At 43.8% G+C, this 18,995-nt stretch overlaps 1 protein-coding gene across 1 annotated transcript in view; it reads left to right on the top strand.

The window, feature by feature from the left end:
• Znf507 (zinc finger protein 507) overlaps positions 1-18,995 on the top strand; it is a 39,479-nt gene that overhangs the window by 5,556 nt on the left and 14,928 nt on the right. Inside the window, exons 3-5 of the mRNA XM_008842076.3 lie at positions 2,197-4,319; positions 6,293-6,407; positions 11,211-11,325. Coding sequence (XP_008840298.1) covers positions 2,199-4,319; positions 6,293-6,407; positions 11,211-11,325 — 2,351 coding nt within the window. The 5' untranslated portion in view covers positions 2,197-2,198. The remainder of the gene's footprint in view (positions 1-2,196; positions 4,320-6,292; positions 6,408-11,210; positions 11,326-18,995) is intronic.

The raw sequence follows: 18,995 nt of genomic DNA, 5'->3' as shown, positions 1-18,995 counted from the left end.
TTTTATTTTATTATTTTTATTTTATGTATATGCGTGTATTGCCTGCATGTATGTAAGTGCACCCATGTCGTGCAATGTCTGTGGAGGTCAGAAGAGGTTGTCAGATCCCCTGGGACTGGAGTTACATACAGTTGTTAGCTACCATGTGGGTGCTGGGATTCAACCCGAGTCTTCTGCAAGAACAGCCAATGTTCTTAACCGCTGAGCCATCTGTTAGCCCCCGTCTCATTTTTTGAAATGGGTTGTCAGTGAGCCTCTAACTCATCATTTCTGCTAGCCAAACAGCCTCTAAGATTCACCTGTCTCACCACCACCACCACCCCTAGCACCAGGGTTACAGATATGTACCTCTGTATCCGGTTCCTGGCTTTTACGTGGATGCTAGTGACCCAAACCCAGACCCTCATGCATGCAGCAACCACCCTCTGAGCCATCTTATGTGTTTATGTGAGTGTCTGCCATGTGTATGGGTGCCTAGAGACTAGAAGAGAGTTTTGGATCCCCTTGAGCTAGAGTTACATAAGGCAGTCGTTAGCTGGGAGCTAAGATCCAAACTTGGTCCTCTGCAAGCTAAAATCCATCTTAACTGCTGAGCCATCTCACTAGTCACAAAACTGTAAAGTCTTTTTATGTTTATTTCTTTGTCTTTTGAGGCAAGGTCTCTGTGTAACCCCAGCTGGCCTGGAACCCACTATGTAGACCAGGCTAGCCTCCTGAGAGGCAGAAATCTGTAGAATATTAAGCTAGTGAAAAGGTAGATAGCCACTTCAGGGTTAGTGTAAACCTGTTCCAAGAAAGACAAAAAGAGCTCTTCTGAGAGGTCATGAGAAACAAGAGTGCCTGCACTGATGTGGCTGGGGAGTGTGCGCCCTGCCTTGAGGCAGGCAATTACAGGCTGTCTCTGCAAGGAAAACAAGCTGATCTGAGACAGAAGACTAGGGTTTGTGGTTTTGCCTGATACAGATAGAGAAAACTCATGTGGAGGAAGGAGTAGGGTAGAAAAGAAAAGCCACATTGTCCCAGGGCAGCCAAGTAGACACTGCTAGGTGAGCTGGGTGCAATCCTGGCTGGGGGCTGAATGCCCTTCTCCCTGGTATGGGAAGAGCACAAAGCCCAGACCAGAGTTTAAGAAAAATACACGTTCCTTGGTCTGTAGCTCGTGCTGCTGACAATTTTGCTGGCATTTATTGAATGTTGTAAGGTTCCAGAATGCACCTAAAATGTGGAAAAACAAAACTTGTTGCTGGAAAAAAGCCTAAACTTAAAGATTTGATCCAAATCAACAAAATAATCTCACTTTAAGCCAAAGAACATGTTTGAAGTGCAAGTGTTGGCAGGAATGTAAAGAGTCAGAGGCCTACGGGAGGCTGATCCATACCCGGACACCCAGCCCTGGTGCACTCCCATAGCCCACAGGTGACCCCTTCGAGGCCTCTGTTCACTTGTGGACCTGAAGCACAAAGGAGTGTTAGTGTTCACTCCTTCTCAAGAAGAAGTCATATGTGGCTGTAACCACTAATACAGCCTCCAGGAGTAAACCGCAGCATGCTTTGTGGTTTATCGTGTGGACAAATCAAAGGAAGTAAAAGAAGGAAGCAGATCCTTGCTTCTGTTTGTTTCATTTGCATAGTACTCCTCAAAATTCTGTATTCTTTAGAGTACGTGATTATATTGTCATGAATTCAGAGTTTTGAGAAGTGTGGTTTTAATAATCTGCAGTTAAAATTTGGTGTGAGAAATAGTTTCTCAAGCGTTGTATCAGATGGTGTTGGCGCTAGAGAGAGCTGCTTCACAGTGACTTGAAGTCGTCCCCCAAACCTGCAGATGGCTGCCACTTTAAACAATGAATTGGGGCCTCTGCTGGTTCTGGCATTGCAGAAGATGTGTACTGATTGGGCCCCCCAAGATGTTAGGGGCAAAGACAGTGGGGATGAGAATACAGGTTATTAAAATCATTCCTGAGGAAATGAATAGACAGCATGGAGGTCCCCACCTCAGCCTTAATGAATAATGCGTGCCAGAGTGGAGCTCTGAGCTGGTTCAGTCTGTCATGGGGATAATGTGGTGTGTTGCCTCAGAGCTCCCAATTTAGGAATCTTTAAATGAGGCACTAAAGATGGCCTTCATTTTCTGACCGCGTGCCTGAGGTCATGCCGTAACCCGTTGTTCCTCTCTGTTGTGCACTATCCTTTCTAGATATGGAAGAAAGCAACAGTGTTCCCATGTTGGTGCCGGATATTGGGGAACAGGAAGCTGTGTTAGCTGCCGAAGGAGTCATCAGTCCTTCATTAGAAATTGATGAGCAAAGAAAAGCCAAAGCAGACCCATTGATCCACGTTATTCAGAAGTTAAGCAAGATAGTGGAGCATGACAAGTCACAGAAATGTCTTCTGATCGGGAAAAAGCGCTCGCGTCCCAGTGTGACACCTCACTCTGTTGAAACGCCTGAACTTGGCGAGGTTCCAGCTAAAGTGGCCCAGTCCCCTGCTGCTGAGATTAGGAAGGCTGAGATGTCATTCACAAGTTCTCCTGGCTCTCTTGTCACGAATGATGGGAAAACTATGTCCTACCAGTGTAGCCTGTGTAAGTTTCTGTCGTCGTCGTTTTCAGTGTTGAGAGACCATATCAAACAGCATGGTCAGCAGAACGAGGTGATACTAATGTGCTCTGAGTGCCACATTACCTCCAGAAGCCAGGAGGAGCTTGAAGCTCATGTGGTAAGTGAACATGAGAACAGTGCCAGCGGCCACGCTCAGTCCCAGCAGGGCAGCAGCCTGCCGGGCTCCTCGGGTCAGAGGGCCACAGAAGGAAAGAGTGAAGCCACGGCGGACATCGCAGGAAGCGTGGGCAGTCCACAGACTCTTTCCATCCAGAGTGCGTCTGTGGCAGAGGTGGGCAGGAGGAAGTGGTATGCGTATGAACAGTATGGCATGTATCGGTGCTTGTTCTGTAGTTATACTTGTGGTCAACAGAGAATGTTGAAAACACATGCCTGGAAACATGCAGGGGAGGTCAATTGCTCCTATCCAATCTTTGAAAATGAAAACGAGCCCCTGGGCTTGCTGGACTCTCCTGTGTCTGCTGCACCTGGCGGGGTCGATGCTGTAGTCATTGCTATTGGAGACAGTGAACTGAGCATCCACAATGGGCCATCGGTGCAAGTTCAGATCTGCAGCTCGGAGCCTCTCTCCTCATCTCCTTTAGAACAGAGCACGGAGGAGGGAGTGCACCTAAGCCAGTCAGTTACCCTTGACCCTAAGGAGGAAGAAATGCTGGAGGTGATGTCCGATTCTGAGGAGAATCTGTTTGCTGATAGCCTGCTCTCATCAGCACAGAAAATCATTAGCAGCAGCCCAAATAAAAAAGGTCACGTTAATGTCATAGTGGAACGTTTGCCGAGTGCTGAAGAAGCTCTTTCACCAAAACATTTCCTCATGAACGCCGAAGTTGAAGAGGGGAAGAGCCTGAACCCAGCCACAGCTCCGACTGGGTGTGGGGGAGCTGGTGACATCTATCGTGCTGATAAATGTACTGTTGATATCGGGGGGTTGATCATAGGCTGGAGCAGTGCAGAGAAGGCAGATGGTGACCTAGGTAAAGGCCTGGCTACTGATGAGAACGCCCCTCCAGGACGGAGAAGGACTGATTCCGAGTCTCTCAGGTTGCACTCCTTAGCCGCAGAAGCCCTTGTCACCATGCCTATAAGAGCTGCTGAACTAACAAGAGCCAGCCTTGGCCACTATGGGGACATAAACCTTTTAGATCCAGACACTGGACAAAGGCAGGTAAGTGGCCCGTTGGCAGCATATTCAAAAAAAATCATGTCACCACTTAAAAACTCTTCGGATGCGTTGGCGAGTTTTAACCAAAGCAGCTCCGCCTTGGTGGCACTACCAGAGGGCAGGCAGGAATTGTCAGAGGGGCATGTTAAGACAGGCATCAGCATGTCCCTGCTCACCGTAATAGAAAAACTGAGAGAAAGGACAGACCAAAATGCCTCAGATGATGACATTTTGAAAGAGCTACAGGACAACGCCCAGTGCCAGCCCGGTAGTGACGCAAGTTTGTTGGGAACCAATGTGGTGGAGTACATCCCGGACACCGAGCGGCCCTACCGATGCCGCCTGTGCCACTACACAAGTGGGAACAAGGGCTACATCAAACAGCACCTGCGAGTCCATAGGCAGAGGCAGCCTTACCAGTGTCCCATCTGTGAGCACATAGCGGACAACAGCAAAGACTTGGAGAGCCACATGATCAACCACTGTAAAACCAGGATCTACCAGTGTAAGCAGTGCGAAGAGTCTTTCCATTACAAGGTAAGCGGTGGTGTGCAAAGATTGTTGAGGACTTGAGAGCTTTGCAGTGAGAAGGGAGCATTATGGATGTAGTCCAGCCACCTCGTTTTATAGATCAGGAAAATTTGGTAATTTGCCCAAGGGAGCCCAGAAGACTCTTATCAAAGATAGCACTGAGCCTTCAGAATTGCGGCTCAAGTCCCCTGTCTGCTGCCTCCCTCCTGTAGCCTCAGTATCTACAGCTTTCCTGTTTTCATGTGTGTATGTTTTTAAAGTGTTGATGTTCACTTAGAAAGGAAGAGTAGACTGACATGCACAGTAACTATAGCAACACAAAAATGAGTATTTCTACAGTCAGGGCAGGTGCCGATGTAAAGAGGCTAAGTGCCGTTGCAGAGAGGAAGTGGGCTCTGTGACTTCTTGGGAGGTAGCACAGTAGAAATAAAGCCACATATGCCGTTAGTGGACAGTTTAAGGAATTTTGCTGGGAATCAACCCTAGGACCTTACACATGCTAGGCGAGTGCTCTACCTCTAAGCCACATCCCCAGTCTTTGGTTTTATGAAAGTCTTGCTTTGTGGTCCAGGCTGGCCTTGAGCATGTAGACCTCTTGACTCCCTCTCGTCTGCTGCAATTATAGGGCTGTGCCATCATGCCTGGCTATTTAGTGGACTTTGATGACTTGTCCAGACTGATTTTCATCTTATGTGTTGACTCAGTGGCTGGTATAAAATGTTATTTATCTTTTTGTAAAGGAAACTCACTGTCCTTGGATCGATTTGGAGCTCCTTCAGCCTGCCAAGTGATTGAACATGTGCTGAAAATGAATCTTAATTAACCAACTGGGGTGTCGACTTTGTCTCATAGGTTACCTACAGTTGAGGTCCAGTTGGCGATGGAAAAAAAAAAAAAAAAAACAAGAACAAAAAATGCTTCTGCCAGGTGTATTATTAGCACGTACCTTTATTCCCATCACTCAGGAGGCAGAGGAGGGAGGATCTCTGTGAGCTCAAGGCTGCCCTGTTCTACATAATGAGTTCTAGGCCAGCCAGGGTTACCCTGTGAGACCCTGTCTCAAGAGAGAAAAGAAAGGCTAGGCGCGGTGGTGTATGCCTTTGCCTTAATTCCAGCACTCAGCAGGCAGGTCCATGATCGAGGCCAGCTTGTCCAAGGTTCACTAGTACCCCATCACCCTCATGAAATTCCAAGTAACACATCCAAACAGGCCAGGAGAGCACATTCTGGAAGTCTCCAGGAGTTGCTTTTGCTGCCACTGTACTCTGACTTGTGGTGAAGTTTTTTCCTCTGACACATCTAGCTGAGGTCAAAAAGCAAAAGTCAGTAGGAAGGCCAGTGGCTGCTGATTGCATTATTTTCGATGCAAACTTACTCTTGTAACTTACTCGATGTCTACTTACTCTTAACCCTCTGGTCTTTGGCCTGCCAGGGAGTGGAAAGCCTGCCAGTGCTGTGCGTCGACAACTCCTCACAAAGCAAGACTTCCTTTCAGAGAACATGAAAAGAGAAACTGCTTTGTTTTTGGTTGTTATTTGTTTCTGCCTCTCCCTCCAGAGTGCAAGATCAAAGGTGTGCGCCACCATGCTGGGCTTAAAAACTGCGTTTTGAGGATCATGATTATCCTCGTATATTTCTTTTTTTTTTTTTGATTGGTCTTTTATTGGTTTTTGACAGGGTCTCCCTAGTCACAGCCCACGTGGAAGTCAGTGTCAACCAGGGTGGCCTCGATCTCACAAAGCTCCACCTGCCTCTGTTTCCCAGGGGGCGGGATTAAAGGTGCACACCACTGCACCCGGGATTAGTATATTTCTGTAAATTCAAATGTGCCAAAAGATTTTTTAGTAGATTTGATTTTATTGGTAATTGGTTCCACATCTAAGGTCATGAAAGCAACCAGCCTCTTTCCTAGCCTCCTAGTCCTCCAGCAGATAGACTCGCTGAAAGTTATGTACATATTTTCTTGCCTTTTCTTGAAGAGTCAGCTGAGGAATCATGAGCGAGAGCAGCACAGCCTTCCAGACACCATGGCAGTAGCTTCCAGTGAGCCAAGACTTTCCGGCGATGCAGCTGATGGAAAGTGTGTTCAGGAAGGTATCCGTGATTTTCTATTTGGACCTATCAATTGCAGAATAGCGGTTGCACTGTGACGTTTTCATAAATGCGTCTAACAGTCTGTCATCATATTCCTCACTTGTGCATTGTTAGATACAGGCCATACTGACATGCTCCAGCATGAAAATGCCATTCACAGGCATGCATGTTATTGCCAGGACTGATGCATATAGTCTCTGTTTTGATACTGTGGATGTGAGTAAATCTTCCCTTTATTCCTAAGGAAATTCCAAGAACTAACTGGGATAAATGACTGCTAGGTCCTGGGTAATAAGGACTAAGCTTCAACTGGGCAAGAAGGTTTTACAACAAAAATCTCTGGGAGTCTTTGAGAGCCAGGCTCCAGTAGGGTCCTTTGGAAGGAGATGTGCCAGCAAGCCAGAAAAGCAGCAGCATAGAAAGCAAGCCTCCTCCTTCTCCCACATGCAAGTGACCCGCAGAGTGCAAAGCCGGTGCAGATGGCAGGCCCCCACCTCAAACGTTAGCTGAGGCCCCCTGCTGTGGTCTGATTCTTCTCCAAGCATGACTACCAGATTTCATCCGCATTATCTAAAAACAGACAGAAGATCTTTTTATGTACTAGTTAGGTACTAGTCAGCCGAGTGGCTGGTAATAAGAATATTAGAATCAAAAGATTTAATTAGAGTTCCATGAAAAGGCGGATGCCACATCCAGAGAATTGAGAATAAAGTGTAATAAGCTGTGTTTCCTTGCATCAGTTCACTTAAATTGATATACTTTTAAATGTCTTCAGTGTGGTACATAGTTTTTATGGGAAATAAAACATACTGGGGTGACTTTCCTTTTAAGATTTCCTAAGAATTAAAGTTAGGAACAACTGCAGAGTGAAATGTTTTACCATAATGTTTCATTAAATTATACCCCAGAAAGCATAACTGATTCTAGAATGATTCTGAAAGAACTGATTTTGACACCACTGTAGCACCAAGATTCCTTGTCAAACAGATGTCATCCCCATAAAACTATCCAAAGCAAAGAGTTTATGACATGGCATCTGCTTCTGCGATAGATGGCTGAGCTACAGCAGTTTTGTTTCCTTTCTGCAAAATAGCCCTAAATGCCTCTTTTTATTTTAATTCATTATGTCTCCATACCCCTTTTAAAGGAAACATTAAACATTAGAAATGATTGGACCATAAATCGTAATGAAGGAATAAAGCGCATGCTGCTGGTACACCGCCTACGGTTAACACCAGCGCTAGACTCGGTCTTCTCCAGCACTGTCTTATAGAAGCAAAAGCTTTAACACTCGCTGCCCACATTGGTTACTGAGTTTAGTTAAGAGGTTAAAATGGGGGCTGGAGAGATGGCTCAGCGGTTAAGAGCACACTGACTGCTTACAGAGGACCTGGGTTCGATGCCCAGCATCCCCATGGTAGTTAACAATCATCTGTAGCTCCAGTTTCAGGGGATCTGATGCCGTCTTCTGACTCCGCGGCATTGCACAACATGGGTGCACTCACATACGTGCAGGCAATACACTCATACACATAAAATAAAGATAATAAAAATTTTTTTTTAAAAAGAGGTTAAAATGTCAGCTCAAATTAACCATTCCGAACACTATAATATTAGCCCTTCATTCTATTTTGCACATCTTTGTGAATTCTACTCTTGCCTTGCTCTTAGGGTTAAAAATGGGTAAATTTAAAATTATGTATCATGATTTGGTTTTGTTTGGTTGCTTTGGTGTCCTTTTTTGTTGTTTTTTGGGGGGTGGCAGTGCTGGGGATAGGAATCCAGAGCTTCGTGCTTGCTAAGCCAGCACTCTTCAAATAAGCGTCACCCTAGCCCTTGCTGTTTTTACCCTACTTGGCTGCATTTGCTGTTTTGTCATAGAGGTGTATCAGTTACATAGTTGATCTCTTCCTGCATACTTAGACCTGCATAGGTACATTACTAATTCAGGATTCAGTATTTAGAAGTATGGTTGACAGGCCAGTGAACAAATGTTAAACTCACAAAGAAGGTAAAAATAATTAATGCTTTGTTAAAATTCCCTAACTACCTAGTAAACTTATTAAAACAAGATGGGAGATGTATAACTGTGCCATGCCCAGTGTGTACCCACTGTTTTAGCTCGGATACCTTCAGGCATGCTTTCAACACAGGCCTGATGTTCTTGTCCTTCACACATTCCCTCAGCCAGAAGCATGGCCTGCCTGTTCTGAGCTGGGCCCTTTGCGTGAGAGTACATGGAAGGGTATCAGCGCCCTTAGAGACCCCAGCCCAGAGAACGAGTCAGAACTGAACTAATGGGTATGTCAGCAAACGCCACAGGTACTACTAAGAGGAGCCCCAGGGAGCTGAAGCCCTGGCAGTGCCCTTCATGGTGTTTCTTGGTGACGTTTAATTAAATTGTCCTTTCTTAGAAGCCTATAATCTGCCCTGCCCTGGGGATTCAGTGTAAACAAAGCAGGCGGAGAATGCACAGTTCAGTAACAGGCAGAGATTGTGCCCAGACAGGAAGGAAAAGCACAGGGCTCACCAAACTGCGCCTTGAGGACCTCTTCACTTCCATCGTGTGGACCGGATCACTGAGGCCTCAAGAGGTAAAATGGCTTGCTGGGCTCATACCAGTAGTAAGCAGCAGAGCAAAAACTAGGCCCAAGTTGCTGAACTTTAAATCCAACCTTCTTTCGGTTGGAAACATTTGCTTGAAGTAGCACAAGCTCTCATTCTGTGCTATATTAGGCTTTTCCATCTGTCAGTTTTATTAGTTGTCATTGATCTGTAATATTTCTCACACAAAACCATTATCCAATATTTCACACTTCATTTTTTCAAGTTTTTTTAAAACTATATTTGGAACAGTGCCATTTATAATCAAGTCCAAGTTTTTAACCTACCAATTAAGAGCAATACTTAGATTGTAATTATGATTAGTGTGTGTATTAATGTTAAAGATTTATACCAGGAAATTAGGACATTTTGTTCTGCCTGGCAGTAGTTATTAGCCAAAGAAAATTTCAATTTTAGAAAGCTTAAATTTAACTGAAGGATTTTCTTTGTTGCCGCAGCGTGGGTTTTCTTCTGTGGCGCGTATTTTAGCCATGCTTTGCACTCCTCTTCTCGGCTTGCTTTCTGCTTTCTGCTGGGGCCGCAGCTCTCTTCCGTACTGCCTGTTCTGAGCTTCCATGCATACCTGCTTTGTGAAGCAGTTAAGCTGGAGCTGCCCTGTGGCCTTTCTGCTGACAGAAGAGTACTTAAAGCATGGGGCGTCTTTTTTAAAGCGGGAGACCGTTTTTTTGTTTTTTTTTAATACTTTACTATTTTTATTTTATGTGTACAAGTGTATTGCTTGCATGTATGTGAGTGCACCCATGTCGTGCAATGCTGTGGAGGTCAGAAGATGGCGTCGGGTCCCCTGGAACTGGAGTTAAGGATGGTTCATAGCCACCATGTGGGTGCTGGGAATCAAACCCAGGTCCTCTGCAGGGGCAGTCAGTGCTCTTAACCGCTGAGCCATCTCTCCAGCCCCGAGGAGATCGTTTCTTATGGTCACATCCTTCTGTTTGTATTGTAGGTGAACTACTCAACCTGTTTTACAGACTGAGTTAGCAGTGTGTGGCCTGTTTCCACCGGCTCCATGTTTCCTGCATTTGAGGGAATTGCATATTCACAGCCTTTGTCCCTGAAACCTGTCAACTTACTAGACAGGATTGTACTGAGATAGAGAACACAACATACATAATTTGCAGTTACTTTTCCTTCTGTGTTTAACTGATAGCTTGCATTTAATTGTGAACCAATCTACCCATAGGGTGGAAACATTGGACTTTTTGTATTTGGCTTGCTAGGTATCCTTCATGGCCACACTGTAAAATACTTGATTATAGTATTAAATTTCAGCTTGTTAACAAATAAGTTGTTTCTCTAAGACAATATAACCATTATTGATTAGACTAACACCTTTCAAATCAGCACGTATCTGGTTAATATAGCTGCTACACTTCATGGCAGGTGGAAGCAAGTTCATGATACTATAGAGCTTCAAACAAGGTTACACAGAAACCAGCCCAACCTGCCAGTGCTAAAGTTGCCAGAGAATCTAGGAAGCTGCTTCAAACTTGTTAGACTTAAACCATGAGAAACCTTTCATTAAAATATTAATATAATACTATAAGAGCTGGAAAGATGGCTCAGTGCTTAAGAATGCTGGCTGCTCTTACAGAGGACCTGGGTTCCAACACCCTCTTCTAGCTTCCTCAGGCTACAGGCACATAAACAGTACCTTGACATACATGTAGGCAAGCACACATATAAAATAAATCATTTTAAAAAGAAATAATACAGGGCCGGAAAAGTGACTCTGCTGTTAAGAGCACTAGCTGCTCTTGCAGAGTACCCAGGTTCAGTTCCCAGCACCCACATGGCAGCTAACAACCATCTCTTAACTGCAGCTCCAGGGTATTTGATGCCCTCTTCTGATCTCCACAGGCACTGCACATCAGTGCACTTAACACACAAGTAGGCAGTACACTCATAACACATAATAAAAATAAAATATTTTAAAGAAATTTTTTTTTTAAATGGAGCATGGTGGCACAAGGCTTTTATCCCAGCCTCTTGGGAGGCAGTGTGAGTTTAAGGCCAGCCTGGTCTACAGAGTGAGTTCCAGGCCAGCTGAGGCTATAGGGAGACCCTGTCTCAAAAAGACCAAAAAAAGAAGAAATAATACTGTGTAGTGTAAGTATTCGTTGATGATGGAATGGAAATGCTGCCATGTGAATCTTAGCGAATCTTCCTCTAAACCCCTAGGAAACAAGTCTTCAGCCCAGAAACAGTACAGATGTGACGTATGCGAGTATACAAGCACCACATATGTTGGCGTCAGAAACCACAGGCGAGTCCATAGCTCAGATAAGCCGTATAGGTAAGTACGATTGGAGAATTCAGGGCACTCAAACATTTCATGATAAAGAAGTATGTTAGACATGATTTAAAATGCACAGCAGTTGTTGAAACACAGGCCAAAGGCTAGGATGCTTTCCTGTACTCGTTTGTTTAGTTTGCCAAGGAACTTTAAGCACGAGTCTTTTGGGATCATCAGTGTTGGGGGTAGTTGAAGTATCGGGATATCAGTATATGTCAGTTTTATATTTTCATTTCATTTGAGTGTAAAGTAAAGCAAATTTTAGTGCTTTGGAGTATATTACAGTAACGTAATGGTTAGGTGCTTAGGTACTTTCACGTCCCAGCAAAAGATCCTTAAAATGTAAAGGCAATAAGATTCCCTGTGGAAGAATTTGTTTTGAAAATTGAGCTGCTGTGTTTGGAACTGTGTCACTTGGTACAGTTTTGCCACTTGCGTTTTCACAAAAGCTAGTTCTAGTACATGGAGAAAACCTAGGTGTTCGCAGCCAGGACCAACTGATAAACGATGATCATTACTAGATGAACTTTGCCTACTGAGGATGAACTTACGTGTAATAGAGGGGCAGGCATTTTCAAGGAGCTCGTCCACCCATCCTAGGACCAAGCTCGTCAATGACTGTCTGCAGTACGATAGCCTGAGTTCTTTTGACCCTTTCTCCAAAGCTGGTTTTTTGCTTTTTTTCTATTTTACGTTTTTCCAGCTTTTATGGCTTTTATACAAATGAATGTGAGAGAGTTGCTCTGTTAATCTAAATCAAGAATTCTTAAACTTTTTCTGCTCAGGATCCCTTTTCATCTGAAATTTTTTTACACAACTCCAGGTTTATAGGTGTATGAAGTAGGTTTACAAATGAAACATTTACTGGTAATCTTACTTTGATTATTTAGTATTTGTGTATTTTACCATTTATTAAAGGCAAAAGAAGCCCAGAGTAGTGATGAGAGATCTCTGAGATTGAGGCCAGCTTGGTCTACATAGTGAGTTCCAAGTCAACTTGGCTACAGGCTACAGGGAGACCCTATCTCAAAAAAACAAAAGTAAATTTGTATGCAGTAAAATATATGTACCTAGTTATTTTTACATAAAGAATTAAACCGTGGTTGAATATTTCATACTGAAGGACTTAGAGTGTTTTCAACATTTTTCAGAATTTATCAGTATTTTGATTTTGTAATTGTCAAAGCTGAGAGTACTATTTCACTTCAAAACGGCAGAATTATGTTTAGAGGTGTTTCAGGAACCATTAGAAATTCTGTCCTACATTGAATGATTTTTTTTTTTTTTAACAAAACTCTAGTCAGCATTTCAAATAGCAGTTTTTAAAATTGAACATTCTTATACAGTGCAATCTAAAAATACACAAATTTGATAATTGTATGCTAAGGACTGGTGGTAAAAAAAAAAAATTACAATTTGGGGCTCAAAATATAGCTCAGTTGGTCAAGTGCTTGCCTCTACACATGAAGTCCTGTGGTCAGTCCTTAGCACTACATAAGCTAGGTATGGTAGCACATGCCTGTAGCCCCAAGCACTGGAAAGTAGAGGCAGGTGGATCAGGAGTTAAAGGGCCACCTGCAGCTGCATGTCAGTTTTGAGGATAACATGGGCTGCATGAGACATTGTCTCCAAAAAGATACTGAGTCCTTGTGGGTGATTGGGTGGTTTTTTGAGACAGTATCTCACCGTGTAGCTTTGGATGTCCTCATTGTCAGTGATCCACCTGCCTCAGCATCTTTGCTGCTGGTACTGAAGGTATGTGCCATTCTGTGCAGCCGAAGTCTGTCTGTAATTAAAGTTGTGTTTCTGTAAGAGCGGAAAATGCTCTTCATTCAGTTGCAGCCAGATGCAGCAGCCTACTCAGCGCAGAGTCAGAACCAAGACTGCAGGGAGGGCTCGGGCTGCCAGGCGAATGCTGTAGAACATCTCAGGCTCATTACACATCTGAAGTAATTTTTGTTTGTTGCATGTTCAGAAACCCTTTACTCTTTGAAGTTTTCACAGCCTCCACAGCCAGGTTTGGAGTCATGACCCAGGTTAGGAAGCTGAGATACAGATGAAAACCTGACCAACTGCACCACAAAAAGTACTTTAGCTCAAATCATTCATTCTCCCTGTTCTCCTTCTCTCTCTCTCTCTCTCTCTCTCTCTCTCTCTCTCTCTCTCTCATTGAATATGTGCTTAATTTTCTGGCCAGTGGGCTTTGCTGCAGATCTAAGGGCATCTGTTGTCAGTCTTCCCACTCTGGAAGGCTTTGATCTTGCTTTAAGACCTCTGTTTTCATTTCAAGACTGAGAGCCCTAAGAAGGATTTATTTCCTAAACAATGAGGGCCATTCATTATTGCTAGTAACTTAACACCGTACACTCTAGATGAGGCGTAGTAGATGGGATGAACCTGTCACTTGTGATCTGCACTGAGGACTGCCTGGGGGAACTGGTAGAGACAGGTTTTCCTGACGGGAGAGAAAGCTTTGCCTTTAAGTTGTAGTGCCTTTATTATTCTTGAGTTTCCCAGTGCACCATACCAAAATCTTCATGATAGGGGCAAGTCTAGCCTCCAGGTCTAGAGAAACATTGACGAAATGTTTGGTTCCAAGTGCTTTACTAGGATCCCAGCCTATGTTCTCGACCATCCCAGGACTTATGGATAAACTGAACAAATACAGTCTCAGAGACAGGTCCAGTATCCCTCATCCAAGCATCCAAGGCTGGGAATGTAGCTCACTGGAGCACTGATCTGGAATGTCGAAGGCTGAGTTGTGATGCCAGCAGAACAAAATAAAAAATGCTGCAAAATAACACAATGCTACAGGTAGAATATCCCACAGCTAACCACATGAGTCTCAGCCAGAACACAGGAATGTTCAAAAGTACTGAATAAAATATCTTCAGGCTACATGCATAAGGAACACATGAAACACAGATGAATTTTGTGTCTAGTCTTGGGCCTCATCTCCAAGATACCTCATTGTACATATGCAAATATTCCAAAATCCAAAAAATTCCAGAATCTAATAGTTCTGAGTATTTTGGATAACAGATCCATAATTATGTCCTTGTCCATAGTTACGATAAATTTGTGACTGATTTCTGACTGGAGAAGGGTTTCATGTCTACCTAAGTAGATTAGACTGACAGCTTAAAGACTTACGTTGATGCTGTTGGTGTCCTGGGGTTGCTTTATGTTCTTAAAATAGCCACAGACTTAAAGGAGTGGCTGCATTGTCCTAGGGTCTTCTTGCCTCTTCACACAACAGCCCAGTGACTTTTTTAACTATAATACTTGAGGTTCAAAACTTGTGTATGTGGTTGAATGTGTTCTAGCACATCGCCAGGCCTTTGTCTTCATTATCATAGCTTTGCTGTTAGCTAAGCTGGTATACCTAGCCTTCTTTGTTGCTTTGTTATATTTTTGTGTGGGTTGTTTGTTTGTTTGTTTGAGACGGCCTCACCATGACTGGCCTGGAACTCACAAAGATCTGACTGCCCCTGCCTCTGCCTCTGCCTCTGCCTCACAGATACTGGAGTTAAAGGCACTCACACCATGCCTGGCTAAGCATAGCCTTATTGGTGTCTTCTCGTTTTATCTGAGGGTTTCAGTGGGTTTTTTCTGACTGGTTTTATAATCCACTTCATTCCATTTTATTACCTGGTAAATATATAGTCAGTGTTTGGACTTATTAACAACATCTACCCTGTGTACATTTCTGATAGTTACTCTTTTTTTTTTTTTGTACTTTTTAGAAAAACTTGGCAAATTTGTCATGTAGCAAGAATGCCTTGCTACTCAGCTGGTCTTCCTACAAGTGCACGGAAGGAGACATGTCGTGTGTTTGAACAGCCTCTTGTAGAAGAGGTTTTCTTTTTTATTTATTTATTTTTTTATTTTATTTTTTTTAATTTTTTTTGGTCTTTTTGAGACAGGGTCTCCCTGTAGCCCCAGCTGTCCTAGAACTCAATATGTAGACCAAGCTGGCCTTGAACTCACAGAGATCCACCTGCCTCTGCCTCCCAAGTGCTGGGATTAAAGGTGTGCGCCACCATGCCCGTCCTTTTTTATTTATTTTTATGTTACGTGTATGAGTGTTTTGCCTGCATGTATGTAGGAGCACACATGCATATAGTGCCTGTGGAGGCCAGAAGAAGTAGTCAGATCCCCTGGAACTGGGGTTATGGACAGTAGTTAGCCACCATGTGAGTGCTGGGAACCAAACCTAGGTCCTCTGCAAGAGCAGCCCATGCTCTCTCTAACCCGCTAGAAGGTTTTCTGCAGTTGATTTTTGCTGTTGCTGGGTTTCTGTGTTGTCATTCCAGTTCTGCACAACCTGTCCATGTGATTGAGCGTTACACCATCATGTGTACGAGCCCTGCCTGTGCCAACAGATAGCCCTGGCCTTCAGTCTGAGCCCTCTCACATACAGGATTTGGACTTGGTCCTGAGTCCACTGCCTAACATGTAGTAGATACCTGGTAAAGACTTGACTGATAGTTGCTGGTATGGTTCCCCATCTCTAAAATGGCTGGCTTACTGTCATTGTTATTGAAAATAAATGTGTGGTGGTATTACTATGCCTTGTCTTCCATAAATAAAAGAGCTACCCAACTATGCATACATCCCAGTCCAAAAATAACCAGTTTCCTATAGTGTCAGTTTGCTCGTCTCAGGAGCCTTACACTTCTGAGCGCTAAGTTTGGTTGGTTAGGCTTTTAAGTCTTCCTCCTCCTCCCTCCTTCTAAATGTTCTAAATAGGGTTTTTAACTGAAGTTAGCATACATCCCGAAAATTACATAAATTATAAATCCACAGTTTGATAAATAATCACAATTACACTCTAGGCTTTTGCAGAAGCCATTGCCAGTCCCCACACCCTTCCTGGCCGTCTCATCCCCACCTTCACCCGACTCATAGCCACTCTCTGGACTCAATGTTATAAATTAGGTTTGTGTATTTTTTAACTTAGTAGAAGTAGAACTATATACTTTTTATCTTTTTGTACTCATCAACTGTGTGTGTGTGTGTGTGTGTGTGTGTGTGTGTGTGTGTGTGTTTTAATGTTAATGCATTTCATTTGTGTATTATGTCCCATTATAAGACCATAATGCACAGGCGGGGAGGTAGCTCAGAGGCAGAACACTTGTTAGCATTCACAAGACCCTGGGTTTGAGCTCTGGGACTATAACAAAAATAACACAATTTACTCATTCTGTTATTGATAGGTGTTTGAATTGTGAACACATTTTCTTTCTTGTTATGAATAATTCTGTTTTGAATGTTTGAAGCAAACCATTTTCTTTGTGTTGATCCCTAGGAGTTGAATTTCTAGGCAGTAGGTACAACATACGCATTTAGCTTTGGTAGATGGTGTCAGCAGTTTTCAGAAATAGTTGTACCAGTTCCTGTCCATGGTACTCTGTGTTGGGTCAGCTCTGGTCATTTGGTGCATAGAGGATGTTACTGTGGCATTGGAGGTTGAGCACTGGATACTTGGATGAGCGGCTGCCCACTTCTGACTGGATCATTTGTCTTACTGTTCTACAGGAATTCCTTCTGTGCTCTGGGCACAAGTCCTTTCTTGGACATCACTGTTATCCTGTCCTATGCTGTGGCTTGCCTTCAACTCTCAATAATTTTCTAATCCACAGGAATTTCTAGTTTTCATGTAGATAAAATTTGTTAATTTTTTAGAGATTTTATGTCTTTATCGCTGAAAATGACTTTGATTTCCAGGTGAGTAAGGGGGATGGTGATAGGGAAGTAAAAATGTTCAGACAGCACATCAGCTGGGTCAGAAATACTGTGTGTAGAAGTAACAGTGAGCTTGAATTTCCAATATGGAATAATTAGAATAAATAAGTCTTAAAAAACACAGCAATGTAGGGAGAGCTGCTGTCCAAAAGATTTAAAGCAGACTTTGGACTCAGTTCCAAGCTGCCCACTGCCTAAGCAGTAGGAATCCCAGAGTGGCCTGTCAGTACGATCAGTCACTGTATGGCTAGTGTATAGACATCAGCACTTTAGAAATCATGATAAGTGACCAGAAGTGGTGGCACACACCTTTAATCCCATCACTTGGGAAACAGAGATAGGCCAGTCTCTGAGAGAGCAAGGTCAGCCTGGTCTACAGAGACAACTGAAGCTATAGGAAGACCGTCTTAAAAGAAAAAATGATGACAGTGTTTTGAGAACAATGTGGCCCAGGCCCTGTGCTGAGTACTGCAGACAGGTCAGCTCAATCCTCTTAAGTAGCCTAGTGTTTAAGAATGTAGCCATAGGGGCTGGAGAAATGGCTCAGCAGTTAAGAGCACTAGCTGTTCTTGCAGAATACTCAAGTTTGAACCCAGCACCCACATGGCAGCTAACAACCAACCGTAACTCCACAACCTCTAACCATAACTCCAGTTCCAGGGGATCCAACGCCCTCTTCAGTCCTCGGACACTGCACAACATGGGTGCACTTACATACATGCAGGCAATATGCTCACATACAAAGTAAAAATAAATAAGTTTTTTTAAAAAGAATGTTACTGTCAGGTTTTCATAGATAGGGGTATGGGCTGGGAAACATTAAGTGCCTTTCCCCAGGCTGCACAGGAGGCAGAACTTGAGCCCTTGCTCCTGTGACTGTCTCTGTTCTGCCTGCCTGTGCTGTGCCCTGGAATTCCCATGAAGGGTGCAGGTGCTATATGCCAGCCACCCTACCTCAGTAATATGAGATAGCAGACACTTCCTTATGCTGAGGGACCCTGGGTCAGAAGTTTGGAAAGGGCACACCACACTGCAGGCCTCTGCTACACCATCTGGGGCCTTGGCCGAGAAGACTGGAAGGAGCTCAGCAGACAGCTGGGGTTCATTTGTCTAAGGCTCCCTCACCAGGCTGCAGCTGGTGCTAGCTGCTGGCTGTACCTCAGCTGGAACACATCCACTGAGCTGTCCTCCAGGACTTTCCAGGTGTGCAGGTACCAGAGTCTGCATAGTGCTTTGTACACTGTGTACATCCTGCTGTCTATTTAATCAGCTCTAGATTATACCTAACGCAATGTAAATGCTGAGTACATACTTCTTAGGGAATAAGTGACAAGGGTAAAACTTAGGAGAGTAGGCAGTTGTGTTTTCGAATATCTTCTACCTGACTTCACTGTCTTTTTCGACTTGAAAGCCACATACTGTCACCGCCACCACAGTTAGACTTGCGTCTGCTTTTTAATCTGTAGACATGTTGAATCATTAGTCAATGATGTTGGCTTAGGGGAAAGCGCAAGTTTTTGGAGGCTTGGGTTTTAAGAACACAGTTTACCAGATAGTTTTGGGGGTTTGTTTTCTTTTGTTTGTTTTGTTTTATTTGAGGCAGGGTCTGCCTGTAGCCCCAGCTGGCCTGGAATTTACCATGTAGACCAGGCTAGACTTGAACTCACAGAAATCTTTGTGCCTCTGCCTCCCAAGTGCTGGGATTAAAGACGTGTGCCACCATGCCTGTTTTAATTTTTTTTTTTTTTTTTTTAATGTGTAAGAGTGTACCACATGCATCCAATGCCCTCAGAGGCTCAAAAAGGGCATCAGATCTCCTGGAACAGGGAGTTGTGAATAGTTGTGGGTTGCCATGTAGGTCCTGGGACCTGAAGCCCAGACCTGGAAGAACAGCAAGCGTTCTTAAGCATTGAGCCATCTCT

This window comes from Nannospalax galili, unplaced genomic scaffold (assembly GCF_000622305.1).
Source record: "Nannospalax galili isolate Female #2095 unplaced genomic scaffold, S.galili_v1.0 scaffold931, whole genome shotgun sequence".
Classification (NCBI taxonomy): Eukaryota; Metazoa; Chordata; class Mammalia; order Rodentia; family Spalacidae; genus Nannospalax; species Nannospalax galili.
This window is presented reverse-complemented; position numbering and strand designations above follow the sequence as displayed.